The sequence below is a fragment of the Vulpes lagopus genome, chromosome 19 (assembly GCF_018345385.1).
Source record: "Vulpes lagopus strain Blue_001 chromosome 19, ASM1834538v1, whole genome shotgun sequence".
Classification (NCBI taxonomy): Eukaryota; Metazoa; Chordata; class Mammalia; order Carnivora; family Canidae; genus Vulpes; species Vulpes lagopus.
This window is the reverse complement of record NC_054842.1, coordinates 32,040,791-32,056,681: the sequence shown is the minus strand read 5'-3', so window position 1 is coordinate 32,056,681 and position 15,891 is coordinate 32,040,791. Positions and strand designations below refer to the sequence as shown.

At 53.6% G+C, this 15,891-nt stretch overlaps 1 protein-coding gene across 2 annotated transcripts in view; it reads left to right on the top strand.

Annotated features, from left to right (window-relative positions):
- The first annotated feature begins 5,071 nt into the window (after positions 1-5,071).
- KY (kyphoscoliosis peptidase) overlaps positions 5,072-15,891 on the top strand; it is a 49,447-nt gene continuing 38,627 nt past the window's right edge. The window contains exons 1-3 of one of the 2 annotated variants that reach the window (XM_041734569.1): positions 5,072-5,750; positions 8,962-9,024; positions 13,110-13,172. In XM_041734569.1, coding sequence (XP_041590503.1) covers positions 5,615-5,750; positions 8,962-9,024; positions 13,110-13,172 — 262 coding nt within the window. In that variant the 5' untranslated portion in view covers positions 5,072-5,614. The remainder of the gene's footprint in view (positions 5,751-8,961; positions 9,025-13,109; positions 13,173-15,891) is intronic. The other variant, XM_041734570.1, reaches the window with a different exon arrangement.

Below are 15,891 nucleotides of genomic sequence, written 5' to 3'. Positions count from 1 at the left end.
GTTTGGGGCAGAAGGGCACCAAACCTCACTCCAACAGTCCCCAGAGACTGATCAGAAGCCCGTTCTGACTTCATTTGTGTTTTCGTGCAAGCCCTCCAGAGCTGTTTCCTGTGACTCTCCTCATTAGACAAGCTCCCACCCCAGGCATGGGTGCTCTCTCCCACAGGACATGTCACTCAGGGCATGGCCTTGGGCCCTGCAAAAAAGTGGCTGGCCTAAATCTCAGCCTGCTGGTGGAAAAGACACTCATGCCCTTCCCCACTAAAGCATATAGAATGGCAAGTGTGTGAGGTTTGGTGTGAGCCCTGGGCCCATCTAGAAGCTGGTGTTGGCTCCCTGGGAAAATCACACAATCCTATGTCTTGATCCTGTTTTAGTGTCAATAAAATGGGCATAAAGGTATCAGCCCTGCCTTGAATTACTGTGAGGACGACCTGAGTTTATGAGAGTAAAAGTGCACACTTCTCTACAGGAGTAACTGACCACCGAGGGGTGAACTGGGAAGCGTGACGTCCGTGCGAGGACCTCTGGTGTCCCTCGGAGAGGCGGATCGAGGAATATGCAAGGGGCATTTCAATGGCTGGGCAATAAACACTTGGCGAAGCTGAAGAGGTAATCTCTCCATGGGCTTTCATGTGCCACTGGATACCTCTCTTGGCACGGCCGGAGATATTTTGGAAGTGGTGGTGAGAGACAAATTGATTCTCATCATCTCCATCCCCAGGAAAAGGCCAAGAATGCCATAGTGTATAAAGACTCCAAAATTCAAACTCCCTGGAACTTGGGATGGAGTGCTTCCCACATTTGCACATCACTGTGTGCAATAAAATGGGATCGTAAAAGCTATGGACAGGAAAAAGAGGGGAAACCGATGAAGGCGTCATGGGTAGAAATGCCAGAACAGGCTGACAGGCCGACCAGGGGGACACAGGCCAGAAAGGCTGAGAGAGGGAATTGTATTGAACAGAAATGTCACAGCTTCTGGCTCCTGATTGGGGCGGGATGGAGGCGGTGGCAGGGGACCCAGCAGTGCTGTTAGAACCAAGCACTCCCCCAAATTCATGCTCCAGATGGTTCTGTCAGCAGTGGGAGAAGGTGCCTTTAGAGCTGCTTGTCCTCGGTTAACCTCCCTCTCTTCCACTCTCTGACGGTCTGAGCGAAAGGCACAGAAGAGCAAACGCTACAAGTCTCTGCAAGGCTGCTACACCTCCGGGCTAAAGGGACAAGTCTTGGGTGGCTGGGAGCGTTCATTCTGCCCAATTTGATTCAAGCATCTATTGAGCGCCTCCTGTGTGCAATACACATAGGAGGCAGTGTGTGGGGGGTAGTGGGGGGTGGATTAGGAATGAGGAAGACCCTGACCTGGCCCTCAGAAAGCTTAATGTGATCTGAGGCCAGGCAATGACCTCACCATACACTTTCCTATGCAAATAGGAAATACCTGAGGTAGTTTGGAAGAGCATCTTTTAAAAAACTAACATTTACATGCTCATGTCAGGGGCCCCTGGGTGGCTCAGTTGGTTAGGTGTCTGCCTTCAGCTCAGGTCATGATCACCAGGTCCTGGAATCGAGCCCCACATCAGGCTCCCTGCTCAGTGAGGAGTCTGCTTTTCCTTCTCCCTCTGTCCCTTCCCACCACTCCTCTCTCTCTTTCTCACAAATAAATAAATAAAATCTTTAAAAAAAATAAATGTTTGTGCCATTCCAGTAGAAAAAGGGAACTAAAGATGGTTAAAAAGAGAGGCACCACAGAGAACTGGCATTCTCCAGGAGCTCCAAGAACCAGGGTGACCAGGAAGGCTTCAGGGTGGAGGTGAGAGCCGGTGTCAGACTTCAAAGGATGGCTAGGTTTTACTTGCCAGGAATGTCCAAACAGGCATTTCAGGAAGAAGTGACAGCAATAACAAATTCAGAAGTGGGAATGAGTCAAGTCAGGCTAGTGAAGACACCACAGGAGTCCTGTACCAGCTTTCGAAAAGGTTTCTGGTCTCTCATGTAACAATTTGTCCATCTCAGCAGAAGCAAGGGTATGAAGAGTCTGGGACGTGATCCGTGCTCTTTACCGAGCTGCCCCACTCTCTGCGTGCTCCCTCCCCACTGCACCAATGGAGAAAACCATGTGATGTCTACAAATCACCTGCTAAAAGCCTTTCGTGTATTGGCTTTGCCTATTTCATCTCTATGCAGAAGGGAGAAATTTACCTCTTGGGATCTCTAGAAGGGTGAAAGAGTTAGGGCTGGTGGTCCCTGAAGAACCACTATTTTGGGCACCTGGGTGGCTCAGTCAGTTAAGCATCTGCCCTCAGCTCTGGTCATGTTCTCGGGGTCCTGGGATCAAGCCCTGCATCGGGCTCCCTGCTCTGTGGGGAGTCTGCTTCTTCCTCTCGATCTCCCTCTGTGCTCTCCCTCTCTTTCTCAAATAAATAAAATCTTAAAAAAAAAAAAAGTACCACTATTCCTTAGGAAAAACAGAAACGTGAGTCAGAACACACCCCTTCTGTTGAAAATGTCATCTGCCAGAAGCAAGCCTCCCCCCTGTCAACCACCTCCCATCTCCAAGACAGCTCAGGGCTCAGAACCATTAGGACAACTGATGAACCCCATCTTCAACTAAAAGGGTGGAAGCTGTGTAGATGCCAGTAGGACATGCCTGAGTATTCCGTGTAATGGAGGATAAAGGCAGCAATACAACCACTTTGACAGCTCTTTGACTTTTGGTGTCCTGAAATTTCTAACTCATTGTGATTAAAATCATTAACGGTCTGCCCAACAATGGAGAGAGCCCCTCGTTTGTCATATCCCAAGACAACGAGGTAGAGAAATGTGTTAGGTCAGAATGTGGAAGTACTTGAGTCCCATGTTGTTCAAGATGGTGTCAGGGTGGAGGGGCTAGTGTGTTGAGGAAAGCCTAGAAGCAGAAAGGCCACGTAGATGTGTTTGTGGAGGAGTGGACACAGCTACGGCTGCAGCATGTGTGAGTTGGCAAGGAAAGGGGAAGAGGTGAGTCTGTAGAGGAAGGCTGGCCCCAGGGTGTAACTCACAGGCTGAGGGGCTGTTCTCAGTGCCATTGGTTAGGGCCGGGGTGGGGGGGGGGTGTTGAACAGAAGGTATAGACTCCCTGAATGATGCCTCATAGCCTCACTCCTTCTTGCTCCCCCTCCCCTTTCCAATACATCCAAATGCTTTCCTGTGGTGTGGTGTCTGGTCCCCTCTCAGCCAAAGCAGTGCGGATGAGAGGATGGATCAACAGAGGCCAGGGTGGGGGCATGAAGAATGAGGACAGCATCGCATCTTTCTGCCCATGCTGCTGGCAGGGAACAGCTCTACACGTCCAAGAAGCCAGCTACTAGACTGAGAGCCATCAGTGGGAACCTCTGAGGAGTGGGTCCAGGCTCTGGACACCATCAGGATCCAGGAGCGGCAGCATTTTTCAGAACAAAGTAACACAGCCCCTATTTCATGGGTTTGTTCCAAAGCAGTGTTTTGCCTGCATTTCTGTCCTCCAGGAAACATACGGCAACATCTGGACACATTCCGGGTTGTCACAACTGGGAAGTAGGTGCTACTGGCATCTAGTAGATAGATCCCAGGGATGCTGCTAAATATCCTACAATGCATAGCACACCCCCCTACAAACAACAAGGAGTTCTCTGGCCCTAAATGTCTGTAGTGCTACAGACAAGAAGCCCCACTCCAAAGGATCTGATATCCTAAAGAGGCAAGAGGCCCCTAGAATAGCTTCCTGGACCTCAGGTTGATACACCCCCAGGTCATCATCTTCTCCTTCAGAGGCAAGTCTGGAAAGGGATGCCAAGTGAGCAAGCTCCCATCAGTGACACTTTCCGGGGGGGGGGGGGGGGACAAGGGAGATGGATGGAAGTACAAATTCAGGCAAATTTCATTCATTATTGAATGAGAGGGGCTACCCAGAAGCTTCTGTTGGGATTTACACCATAGAAGGAGGTAGGACACACTGTCCCGGGTCAGATGAGGGGATGATGCCTGGGCAATCCCAGGGGCTTTCAATAATCCATAGTCCTCACTTTCCTAGGCATCTAGAGAGCACAAGGCTCAGCCAGCCTCAGGCATGTGGGCGCACACACGTAGACGTGACAGTAAAGGACAGGACACACTGCATGAGGAAACCTGCCTTGGGAGTCACCCACCTGCCCCCACCAGTCCCACAGCTCAGCTCTCTAGGGATTCCAAGTCAACACTGTTAGAAACCAGTGACATCTTTCATCAGATGCCCAGTGAGCAAGGCAGTGGTGGTGACACAGCAAGGTGGTGGTCTCTACTGTCAGATAAATGGTGAGTCACAATCAGTGGAGAAAGGCCTTCAGAATCTGAGGGTGTGTCTGCATGGCCCCCCACCTCCATCACTGACTTGTCACTTCACCTCTCCTTTCCGTCATCCTTAAAATGAGTTATGAATGACATCTGCCACTTGGAGACCAGGTACTATGCACCTAGCCCCTCAAGCACGTGTCATTTTCACAACAGCCCGGTGAGAACTTGTATCGTGCCCACCAGAGGGCTGGGGAAATGGGGGGATATGGCTTGTCCACGGTCACACGGGCAGCTGGCAGAGCTAGGACTGGAATCCAGCACAATATGTCACCGCCGCCAAGGAGGAGCTAGGAGCTCTCAAGGACCGCGCTGCAACGCAGGGTCATTACCCTGCGATGGGAAGGGTCTCAGAGCAAAGGCTTCCTTGCGCTCGGCATTTATTAATGGCAGAAACTTAAGTGGGGGCCCAGGTTGGGTGGGCCCGCTGGTGCCAAGGGCCACCAGGCAGATGCCGCTGTAAACACTCCCGAGACCGGGAGCCAAAGGCCCTGCTGCAGCCGCTGGCTGGCCTGGCCGGGCCCCACTAAAAATAGATGGGCTCTCAGGTCCAGCTCCCGGAGCACAGCGGGCAGGCTCTCCCTGCACCGGCCTCCTCCTCTGCCCCTCCCCCCGCCCACCAAGCATGAGCCAGGCTTCTAGAAGGAACAGAGATGTTAAGGCTTCCACCGCAAGCCAGAAAGGACCGTGAAGTCGATGCCCAGCGGTCATGCTCCAAGTCGCGGTGCGGCGGCAATCGCAGAGGTCCTGACCCCAACACCCTGCCCATCTCCCTCTTACGGAGGAGGCCCGCAACCTCCCCAACGCCCCCCGCCCGGGAAGCAGAGGGGCCACCGGTGCTGCTGTTCCTCCCCGAGCTCGCACTGCGGGCAGCACCGCGTGATGTCCGTGCCCGCTGCGGGCCGCCCGGGAAGCCCCTGGCCGGGGACGGGCGGGAGCCGGGGACGCGCTCGGGGCGCACGGAGGGGCGGCGCTGCCCGGCGGCTGTGCGGCGCGCGGCCCGGGCGCAGGTCAGGGCTCGGCTGGGGATTTCCTTTCAAAGGTGACTTAGAGCCGCTTCGTTAGGGTAGCGCCCTCCCGGGCGGGCCCGAATGGCGCGTTTGGCAGAGTCAGCGAAACGCGGCGCCCGGCGGCTCGGCGGCGGGGGAGCGCCCTCTCCCGCGCCCTCGCCGCGTCCCGCGCCCGCCAGCGGCGCGCACGGGGCCATTTGCAGCGCAGGCAGCCTCGAGAGCGGCCGCGGCGCACCGGCGGGGAGCGAGGCGACGCCATGGAGCTCAAGAAGGACAGCACCGCCGTGTCCATCGACATGCTGCTGATCGTGCACTCGGAGAGGCGCCGCGCCGCGCAGGGCGCGCACTCGGACCGGCAGGCGGACCCGGGCGCGCTGCCGCCGCGCCGAGGAGGTAACGCGCGCCCCGCCCGGGCCGGCCCCGCTCCTCGGCCCCGCTCCTCGGCCTGCTCGGCCTGCTCGGCCTCCTCGCCCCGGGGCCCGCCCGCCGGGGGGCGCCCCACGCGCCCCCGACCGAGCCCGGCGCCGCCGACCCTCTCCCCGCCGCTGCCTGCGCCTGTGCGCCGTGGCCCTGGCGTCCCGTGGCAACGCGCAGCCCCGTGATTGCCCTGGGTTGACTCCCCGCGCGGGCTTGTCGGTGCTTCCGTCACCCCCCCGGGAGCCAGCTTCCTCCGGGCCACTCACTGTCCGAAGGGTGCACAGCAGGGCTGGAAGATGCCTTGGAGGAGGGGGCCGGAGCCTCAGGCCTGACCCTGCGCGGCCGAGGCCTGCTGCTCGCACGGCACATTGCAGAGCGCCCGGGGGGGAGCGCGGGGAATCTGGGCGCTGAATCAGACTCTGAGACCGACCGGGAGCTCCCGTCGTGTCCTTGCACAACTCCTGGCCTCAGTTTCCCCTTTCCTGAAGCCTCTCCCAGCGTCCCACAGTAGAAGGTATAAAGGGCGGTGCAAACGGCACCCGGGCTTGGGTAGGGGAAGCTTAAAATCTGCTCTCTGCACTCTCACGGAGCTACTCCTTTCACTCTTCCTACAGACTTTCTGAGGAAGGATAGGCTGGAAAAGTAAAGTGACTGCTTATAGAGCAGTGGTGGAAAGCAGCACTCAGGCCCCTGTGGTCTCCAGAGAGGACACGCTGAAGACAATAGAGATGGAGAGTAGCAGGTGTTAAACGAGCCTCTCGGAATTTGGGGGACCACAGGTCCTAGGTGTGTGAGAAAGCCCTCCCGAGCTGCCTTGGGGGCTGGTGTGAGGTTTGTGCTGGACTGACTGAGGCCCAGTGCTTTGGGAGTGATGTTTTACAGCCCATGCGGTAAAATGACTTCTGCCTCCTGCCTGCCCTCCGGCTCCAGAGCTCCTCTGAGTCTGCCTCTGGCTCTTCTGTCCGCAGAGGCCCTGTGTGCATTGAACACCCGCCTTCCATCTGCCGTGCTGAGGCAGTGGCGCGGCCACTGGCTTTGCCCCCACCAGTCACACAGGCCAAAGCTGCCCCATAATTCCTGGTGACCTCTTGGGGAGGCCGGGGAAAGAAATAGATTGTGGAGAACTGCGTGTGTTGACAGGTACTCCAGTCTCCGGAGGGATTTGGGGCTGGAAGTTGTTTGAGTTGGTTCTGTGTCTGCTGCGGGCCATCCCGGGAAACCCCTGGTTGGTTCTTTTGTTCTCAGAGCTGCTCCCAAGAGAGGTGGAAAGGGGCCACCCCAGTATTTGTAATGAGAAAATTGGCAGAGGCCATACACTCCTTGATTGAAAAGAAGCTGCTTCTCCTCCAGAAACTACAGTCCAGAGGTCTCCCCCAGTGTGTGGTGAGGCCAGAGGGCCCCCACGAGGCCCAGCTCCAGGTGGGCCTGAGTCCCATCTCCCTTCCCCACTCTGATTGCATCTCTCCTAAAAGCTCCAGGAACACAGGGAAAGCCCCAGAAATGCCAGGGATCAGGACTGTTCCCAGAGGTGTCCGACCCCTAGCACAAACCCTACATGACTCCACTGATGCATTTCACACTCATGACCATGACGTAAGGAAAGAAGACCCTGCTTTCCAAGCCCTTTCTGCCATTCGTCTCCAAAATTTTCCTGAAAGGAGGTTTCTCCTAGACATTGTGCCAGTGTAGAGACTGGTGTCACTTATTTACAATCAGACAGTTCTATACCAAAGCAGAGAAGAGGGAGAGTGCCCAGCCTCCAAGCCTGCTGGGCAGTGATGATGTCCAGGAGGCCCCTGGCTAAGTCGACCTATGGCCCCACACAGCCAAAGGCAGGGAAACACTGAATTAAACTAGCTTGTTCCAAATCCTTCTCTTGGTGTACAAGATCCCCAGGCATCTCCTCCTGTCTCTCTTCTAGCCCAGGTCCTTGGCTCTGCAAAGGAGAGCCTGAGCTCCATTATTGTCACAATGCGGAGGACTGAGTGAAGATATGATTGGGTGGTTTTCTGCTGTGTCCTTGTGGCAGAAAAGAGTCAGAGGGACAAGGAGGCAAAGATAGAGTGTGCCAGGGTTTTGGGTTGCCAACAGATGCTCTCTGTTCTTTCCTCTATGGCCTTTCCATTTCCTTTGTGCCGTGCTTCTCAAAAGCATACATGGACACCATTGCCTCCTATCATGTATCCCCCAGCCATTTAGGAGGTGGCCTAAAGCTGCCTGCACCAAGTCTAAAAGAGCTCCCAAGTCAGGTTTCATCCCTTAAGTCAATATGATGTGTGCAATCCACTCCACATATGTGTCAGTGAGGGTTCTCAGTGGTTAGCCCCAGATACTGACTGCAGAAAAGAAGAGCATCGGGAAGGGACTGGGGGCTTGCAACGGTTGCAAGGGCTGGAGATCCAGGCTGGAGGCCGATCTTCCAGGAAAAGCGCCGTAAGCTACACAGCAGAGCTGGTCTGGTGAGGACACCTCTGTTGCCACCAAGGGACCTTAGGTACTCCTTCCTCACCAGGAGCTTGATTTTACTGCAGCCGCTCCCTGCCAGGACATACACCATTTCTGTGCCAGGAACTTGACCTTGCAGCTACCACTTCCAGCCGTGACGAGAGAGAGAGAGAGAGAGAGAGAGAGAGAGAGAGAGAGAGAGAGAGAGAGAGAGAAAGCGCTTCCATTCCCTCCCTCTTGCATCACCAGGCCTCAAGACAGAGCCAGACACAGCTGCATCTGACTGGCTGTGCCTAGGCCACATAGGTCCCTGCTCTAGCTGCAAGGGAGGCTGGGAGAGCGGGCAACTATCACTTCTAGGCCATCTTTGCCCACCCTCCACCTCACATCATGACTCTAAAAGTGGGAGATTCACCAAAACGAATGGTGAACATCTTCCACAGAAATGCTTCCATATTTCTGCAAAAGAGATGTGGAGTGAAAACTGGGCATCTGCATTGTGAAAATTCTCCCTGGATGATCCTGATAACCAACCTCACCACCTTTGAAAACTACTGTTTTAATATTTTTCTTTTATGTTTTAAAGTACATCTCATTTCGTGGGCAGCCTCCCTTGGATCCCGAGAGAGCCGGGTTCCAGCAGCCCCACTTCAACCCAGATACGTTAACAACTGGCCCATCACTCACTGGCCCAGGTCTTCCCACCATGAAGACCCTCATGCCAGACCCTGTTATTTCACAGGACTCCAGGGTGTCGGAAATGGAATCCGGAGATGGCAGAAATTCGAAGGAAATGATGTGCATGGTAAATCCTCTCTTTTCATTTTCTTTTTGATCTTTGTCATTCAACACATGGAAAAATGATAGGAAGCATTAGATTTCACGTGTTTGAAAACGGGCTCTACACACCTCACCACTCAGAAGGTGACTGCTCATGACTCAGTCAAGTCTGGAGCCTCTGTGACCCCCAAAAGCTTTCCTTGGCATCAGGTCCCTCAATTTCCTTGAGGCTGTGGGAGGAGAGGAGAGCAGTGCCATAAGGTTGAGCGCTCACTTGTTCACTGGCTACATATAGGAACGGACTTAACATCATCATTCAGCATGGCTAGGTTTGAGTAAGTTCCCACAGGAGGTAGGGCTGCCCATGTTATGCAGGGCATCCATCCTTTGAAAATTTTTCCAAACAGAGAGGATAGTAGCCTGCTTTGGGACATTATTACTCCTAGCCTAGCGCGATGGGTGCTATGATTCCTGGCTGTCCTGAGACTCACAATATAGTAAGATCTGAGAGAAGTCACTTTCCAAAGCCTCCTTTCTCTGGTGCCAGGTGTTTGTCACCCCATAGGCCTAGGGCATCTCTGGGAATGCCATACATGGACTGACCATACCAGGCCTTATTCTGTAGCCTTCAGAGATTCATTAGCCCAGCTTCCAAGAACGAACATCAGTGAGACTGCACTATAGGCATATGAGAATTCTAGTAAGAATCAGAACTCCGCTCCCTGAGCCCCAAGAGAGGACACAGTCAGATCTGGGCTTATCAAATACTACTGTGAAGAAACCACTCCCATGACCCTCCACAGATGGGGAACCAGGACCCCAGTTGACTGAGACCATCCTGAAGGTAACAAAAGGGAAGGATGAAATTCTAAAAGTAAATTCATTCAGTCATTCCCTCAATAAAGGTCTACAGTGCTTACTCTGTGCCAGGCGGGGTTCTAGTTGTTGGGATGAAGACAGTCAAGAACCCCTGCCCTCATGGGGCCACGTTAGTGATCATAATTATAATGATGTTTACTGCAATTGAGTTTCAACATCCTGGAGGTAAAGAGCTTTCCTGTGTCCCCTGCCCTGTGTATGAGGACAGATCGTCCTCAAGACATATCCCTGCCCAGGAGACCATCCCTTGGGGTCCTGGCTAATGGGCATGCATGGTGGGATGGCTTCCTTTACCTTGCTTCAGGGCTATAGGATGGTAGATGCACCTGCTCTAGCTGTACGGAAGCAGATGCCAAAGTTAGTGTAACTATGCTGCAGGCACACGAGAATTATAGGAATAATTCCACCAGAAACCTGTCAGCTGCAAAAATGCACAGAGCCTATGCAGATATGCATGCTTGGCCAGTGTACAAGTGGGTACGTGGAAAAGTGGGTTGAGGTGGAACAGAAGAGACACAGCGTCTTCATGTGTTATAACTCTCTTACCTTGAGTTGTCTGAAATGCATCTTATGTCTTCTCAGCCATGTTATTACATTAGGAGAAGATTGAAATATAGCGAATATATCCTATTTTTACCACTGTTAGGGCCCTGGTTTGAGGGAATGTTAGTGGAAAAATACAACAAATAAAGAGGATCATGGAGCACCTGGCTGGCTCAGTCGGTGGTGCATGCAGCTCTTGATCTCAGGGCTGTGGGTTTGAGCCCCACATTGGGTGTAGAGATTACTTTAAAAAACTAAAAGTCTTTAAAAAAAATAATTTTAAAAAAGTGAGGATGGTGAAAGTAGTTCTTGAAAAATCACCCAGGAACTGAGAATTTCAGGTAAGTAGAGGCCTGGAGAGAGGCTCTACAGAGCCTGGAAAAGGTAAGAGTTGCTCCACTCCACAAATATAGGTAATTTAAAGTAAAATTGTATTTATTTTTTTCAAATTGCACATTTGTATGCATGCAGAAATTAAAATTACAGCTTCTCTATGTTTTCTGATGGTGAGATTCTGGGTTCATACTTCCCCTTGCTGGTGTCCAAGGCACTCAGCCCTGGAAACTGGATGGCTTTCATCCACAGAGGAGGCAGCTGATGGCTTGTGCTGGTGGAGTGTGCACAAATGTGGCTGAACATGGGACTGATCCAAAAAGGCACATGTTCCCCTTCTTGCTGCCCTGTGTGCTCCTTGAGCTGGGGCGTTGGCAGGGTGGGGGGAGCCTGGACTGCTCCAAACTTTTCCGAGCAGCAGGTGTTTGGGCCGAGCCAACCCCACTAGCTTGCCTGGCAACGGGCTTCCCCTGCTGTGATTGGCTGCTTTCCTTGGTCCTGACCGAAGTCTGCCTAGCAGCACAGGGACCGACACCCCATAGCCACAGGGAAACCAATTGTGCAGCCCTGACTATAAATACCCACAGCAGCTATGCCAGCCAATCATGCTCCTTGAGGATTCCCTTCCCGGATCCTGTTTCCTTCATCCGCCAGCCCAGCAGAGATGTAGCCAGCTGTGCCTGAAGGAGGCAGCCTCCCTGTCCTGGCCTGAGTCTGGCCTAGAGCTCTAGACCAGCGTCACCCTGGATTGGCACACCCAGTGCTCCTAGCCCTTGGTCGACCCACCGACCTCAGCCCATGGGGTGAGGGTCCTGGCTAGGCCTGCTTATAGAAGGCTGGGGGAGGCAGGTTCTCCAGGGCAAGACCCTACCAGGTGGATCACAAGTCCAGCCCAGCTCAGTGACTTGCCTATCCACCTTGACCCGTTTATACGTGGGCCCAGGCGTGGGAAGCCCTGAGTGGCAGATCTGATCAGGTGCACAAGGGAAGTCATCTGAATGGAATCTGCTTAGGCCAGAGCCCCAAAGGCATGCTTATTTCCAGGCTCAGGCACTGGTCCTAATGGTCACTTCCAGTGGCAGGCCCGACAGCCTTTATGCAGACCAGTGGGAGGCCAGGGGAGAAGGTGGCAGGCCTTCTGGTTGGTAACAGCGGGGGAGTGCTCTGCTGCCACAACGCTGGCCCTCCCTCAACCCCTCCCCCGCCCCCCCCCCCTTAAGCAGCCTCAACAAGACTAGGCCACCACAGCAGCTGTTAAGGGAGAGATATAGGTATTATGCTGAGTGAAATAAGTCAATCAGAGAAGGACAAAAATTATATGGTCTCATTCATTTGGGGAATATAAAAACTAGTGAAAGGGAATAAAGGGGAAAGGAGAAAAAATAGGTGGGAAATATCAGAAAGGGAGACAGAACATAAGAGACTCCTAACTCTGGGAAACGAACTAAGGGTGGTGGAAGGGGAGATGAGTGGGGGGTGGGGGTGACTGGGTGGCGGGCACTGAGATGGGCACTTGACGGGATGAGCACTGGGTGTTATTCTGTATGTTGACAAATTGAACACCAATAAAAAATAAATTTATTTTTTAAAAAAGGGAGAGATATAGGAAAAGATGTTGCTTCCCATAGGACAGGCAGGTGAGTCTGTGGGTTCCCTCTTCATGGCCTGTGGCAGGAACTGGGCATTTCTCCACAGTAGCCTGACCCCACTGGGAGACAGCTCTGTGTTCACATAGTGGGTGTCCTGCAGGTTTCTGTGAAACTGAGCCATACTGCAAGCCACCCCAACTCCTAAACTGGAGGAGAAGGCAGGCTGCCCCCATTCTTCTCAGAGGGAGGCAAGAGGTTGATCTAGGAATCAGGAGACTGCCCCCAGGGTTCAAGGCCCTGGGGGCAGGGTCTATGGCCAAAAGCTAAGTGTCCAAGCCACAGGCCTATCGACTATAAAATAGGGGATAGGAGCCTCGAAGACCGCTCCACAGAAGGTGTGATGATCAGCTAGGCATCCCTTTGCACTTTGGCACCTGAGTCCAGCGACACTGAAGTTGGGACTTGCAGTTACTTAGCCCACAAGAGGTGTCCCCACCTTCTTGAGAAGAAACCCAGCCTCCACTGGCACCTGCTGAGAGGTGTGAGAGTGTGTGTGCATGAGTTCGTAGTCATTTGCCTCTTAAACATGTGGATGTGCATGTGGGTGTGCACAGGTTTAGGCCAGGCCTGGGATGAGCTCAGCGCCCCCCCCCCCCCCAGCCTGCCTTTCTTGCAGACACACACAGCTCCCTGCTCTGCCTGGGGCAAATTCCACCAGGGTCCCAGTGGTCACTGAAGGTCCTTCTCTCTCTGTCTCGCTCAACAGGAAGCCTAGCGGAGAAACAGAACCCTCAGCAGACCCAGGTCATTGCGTCCTACGACAACCAAGGTAAGGGATTCACCACTCCCTGTGGCCTCTCCTCCACCTCCTGTGTGTCTGGATCTGTTGTCCAGGCCAGAGACAGCAAGTGCAGAGCACAGACTGGGGGGAACAGGGTCTTCTCTGCCCCAGGGATGTTGGAGCACCCTCTCCCTCTCCTCCTCACATCCCAGGGGAAACAGTGAGAGGCTGCGTGGTGACAGGAGGTAGAGTAGTAAAGTCCTTGGGCCACAGAACCCACAGCTGTCCTCATCGCCCTCACTGTCATCACTAGAGCTAACATTTATGAGTGCTAAGCATGTGCCAGGCACCCTGCCGATCCATTTACATAATTATTCTCATGTAAATGAAGCTTCACAGCACTCCTATTTGATCAGTCCTCTCAACTATCCTCTGTTTACAGATGAGTAAACTGAGGCTTGGAAAGGTTGCCATAGGTCTGCGAGCACGGGGCCAGTAAGCAGCCTGACCCTCCCCTCACAGCCACCACCAAGGCCTCTGCTGTTAACCTTCACACAGCAGGGCTTCTCGGCGCCTCTGGAAAGCAGCCTTCACCTTGCGTGCTCACTGTCAGAGCTTTCCCTCCTCCTGTCACAGCGGTTCCCTGGCCTCTTGTTCCCGAGACTGAGCCTTCCCAGGGCCTTCCACCCAGGGATGAATTTGACTGAGCAAGGGGAAGTGAGAGGGCCCTTCTTTGAGAATCCTTCCCTTGCTGGGATGGGTTCTGGGGCTCTGAGAGGGCATCACCACGCTGACTCTGCAGTTGACTGGATCTGAGAATGGGGGTGAGGGGGTGGAGGGGTGGTAAAGACAGGAGGACTCTACAGCCACAGCTGCAGGGGAGACCAGGTTAAATACACACACACACACACACACACACACACACACACACCCCAGCTCACTCCCACTTCACTCCTAACACACACACTAACCTCTCACCTTGGTTTCCGGCTCCTCATTAAAGACTCTGGCCCTGGTAGCTGAGAGGCCTCATAGACTCAGCCCTAAGATCATACCACTGTGGTTCTCGGTGCTGACGTCCTGACTTGTAAGGAAATTATCTCATCGTGTCCAGGGGGCAGAGGCAAAGTAGGACTCGCTGGAGGACTCAGAGCCTCTCAGAGAATGGCTGTCAGAAGCACGGACTAAGCCAGCATCCCCAACAGAAAGGCACTGGCCGGCGGTGAGGAAAGGCCTCTCCAGATGGGTTAGCGGCACTAGGCCAGCCTTCCTTGCAACCAGGGCCAGTGTGCCTTGCAGCAGAATTCCTGGAGTGTGGCTCCAGAATAGGCCCCACTCAGCGGGGGCCTGCTGCAGCCTGCCCCCTGCCCTGGGCACACGGCAGAGACAAACCTGTGCCCCGCTGCTTCCCTGAAGTGGAACCAGCACACAGCTCAGCACAAAGCAAGAGTAAACAATACCGCACTGGAATGAAAGTGGATCGGCCACTACCTCACTAATCTTGCTTAGCTCTGGCTATACTGGCTGATAGGTCATGGTGTCATCACTGTGCACAAGAAAGTGGAGACAGGAGACGCTGGGGTCCCCGAGCTGGGCGCACCTGCGAGCCCTCCACACTGCACTGCCCCCACTGTGTCCTAGGCAGATAGGAGTGGTATGGGGCCCACCAGTCACCGGAGCCTCACCTGGCACACCACACCCTGGCTCTCATGGGCCACTCACGTTCCCCCTTCCAGCTTTCGAGGCTTCTAGCGGACAGAAAGAAGGGTGGCCTTGGTGTCCTAGGTGCAGAATAGAGCCCTGTAGGTTGGGATGAGATGGGCCCAGGAAGGTCCTACGAGAGCTTGGGCCATAGTGAGGGAAAAGGCTGCCCCTCTCTGGGGCTGAACTAGAGTCCACAACAAAACAGGCAAGGAGCTGTTTTGTCCCTGTGGAGCTGACACCCTAGTGAGGGAGACAGACAATCCTAAGAAGAAAAGTACAGGTGTCAAAGGAGGCTGAAGGAAGAAACAAGGCCAGGAGGAGGCTGAGGGTAGCGTGGGTACACATGGGTGTTAGTTTCCTATAACTGCTATAACAGATTATCACAAACGTGGTGGCTTAACACAAAAATGTATTTTCTCTCTCTCTCTCTTTTTTTAAGATCACTTATTTATTTATTTCTTCATGAGAGATACACAGAGAGAGGCAGAGATATGGGCAGAGGGAGAAGCAGGCTCCCTGTGGGGAGCCCAATGTGGGACCTGATCCCAGCACCTCTGGATCATGACCCAAACCAAAGGCAGATGCTCAACCACTGAGCCACCCAGGGGTCCCCAAAATGTATTCTCTTAAAGAGTTCTGGGGAGTACAAGTCTCAAGTCAGCCTCCCTGGGCTAGGTCAAAGTGTGGGCTGGGCAGGTTCCTTTTGGGGGCCCTAAGGGTGAATCTGGTCCTTGACTCTTCCAGCTTCTAGAGGCACTTCTTGACTCGTAGCTGCATCACTCCATTGTCTGTAACCATTGTCATCTTACCTTTCTCCCACATAAGTAGTTAAATCTCCTGACTCTGTTTTATGAGAATCCTTGTGATTACACTGAGCCCACCAGATAATCCAGGATGATCTTCCTATCTCAAGATCCTTAATTTAATCACATCTGCAAAGTCCTCTTTCCTATATAAGGTAACATTCACAGGTCCCCAGAATTAAGGCATGGATATCTTTAAGGGCTGTTACACAGCCTACCACCCTGGGGACAATTTAAAGCAGAGTAGTTGAGAAAGGCCT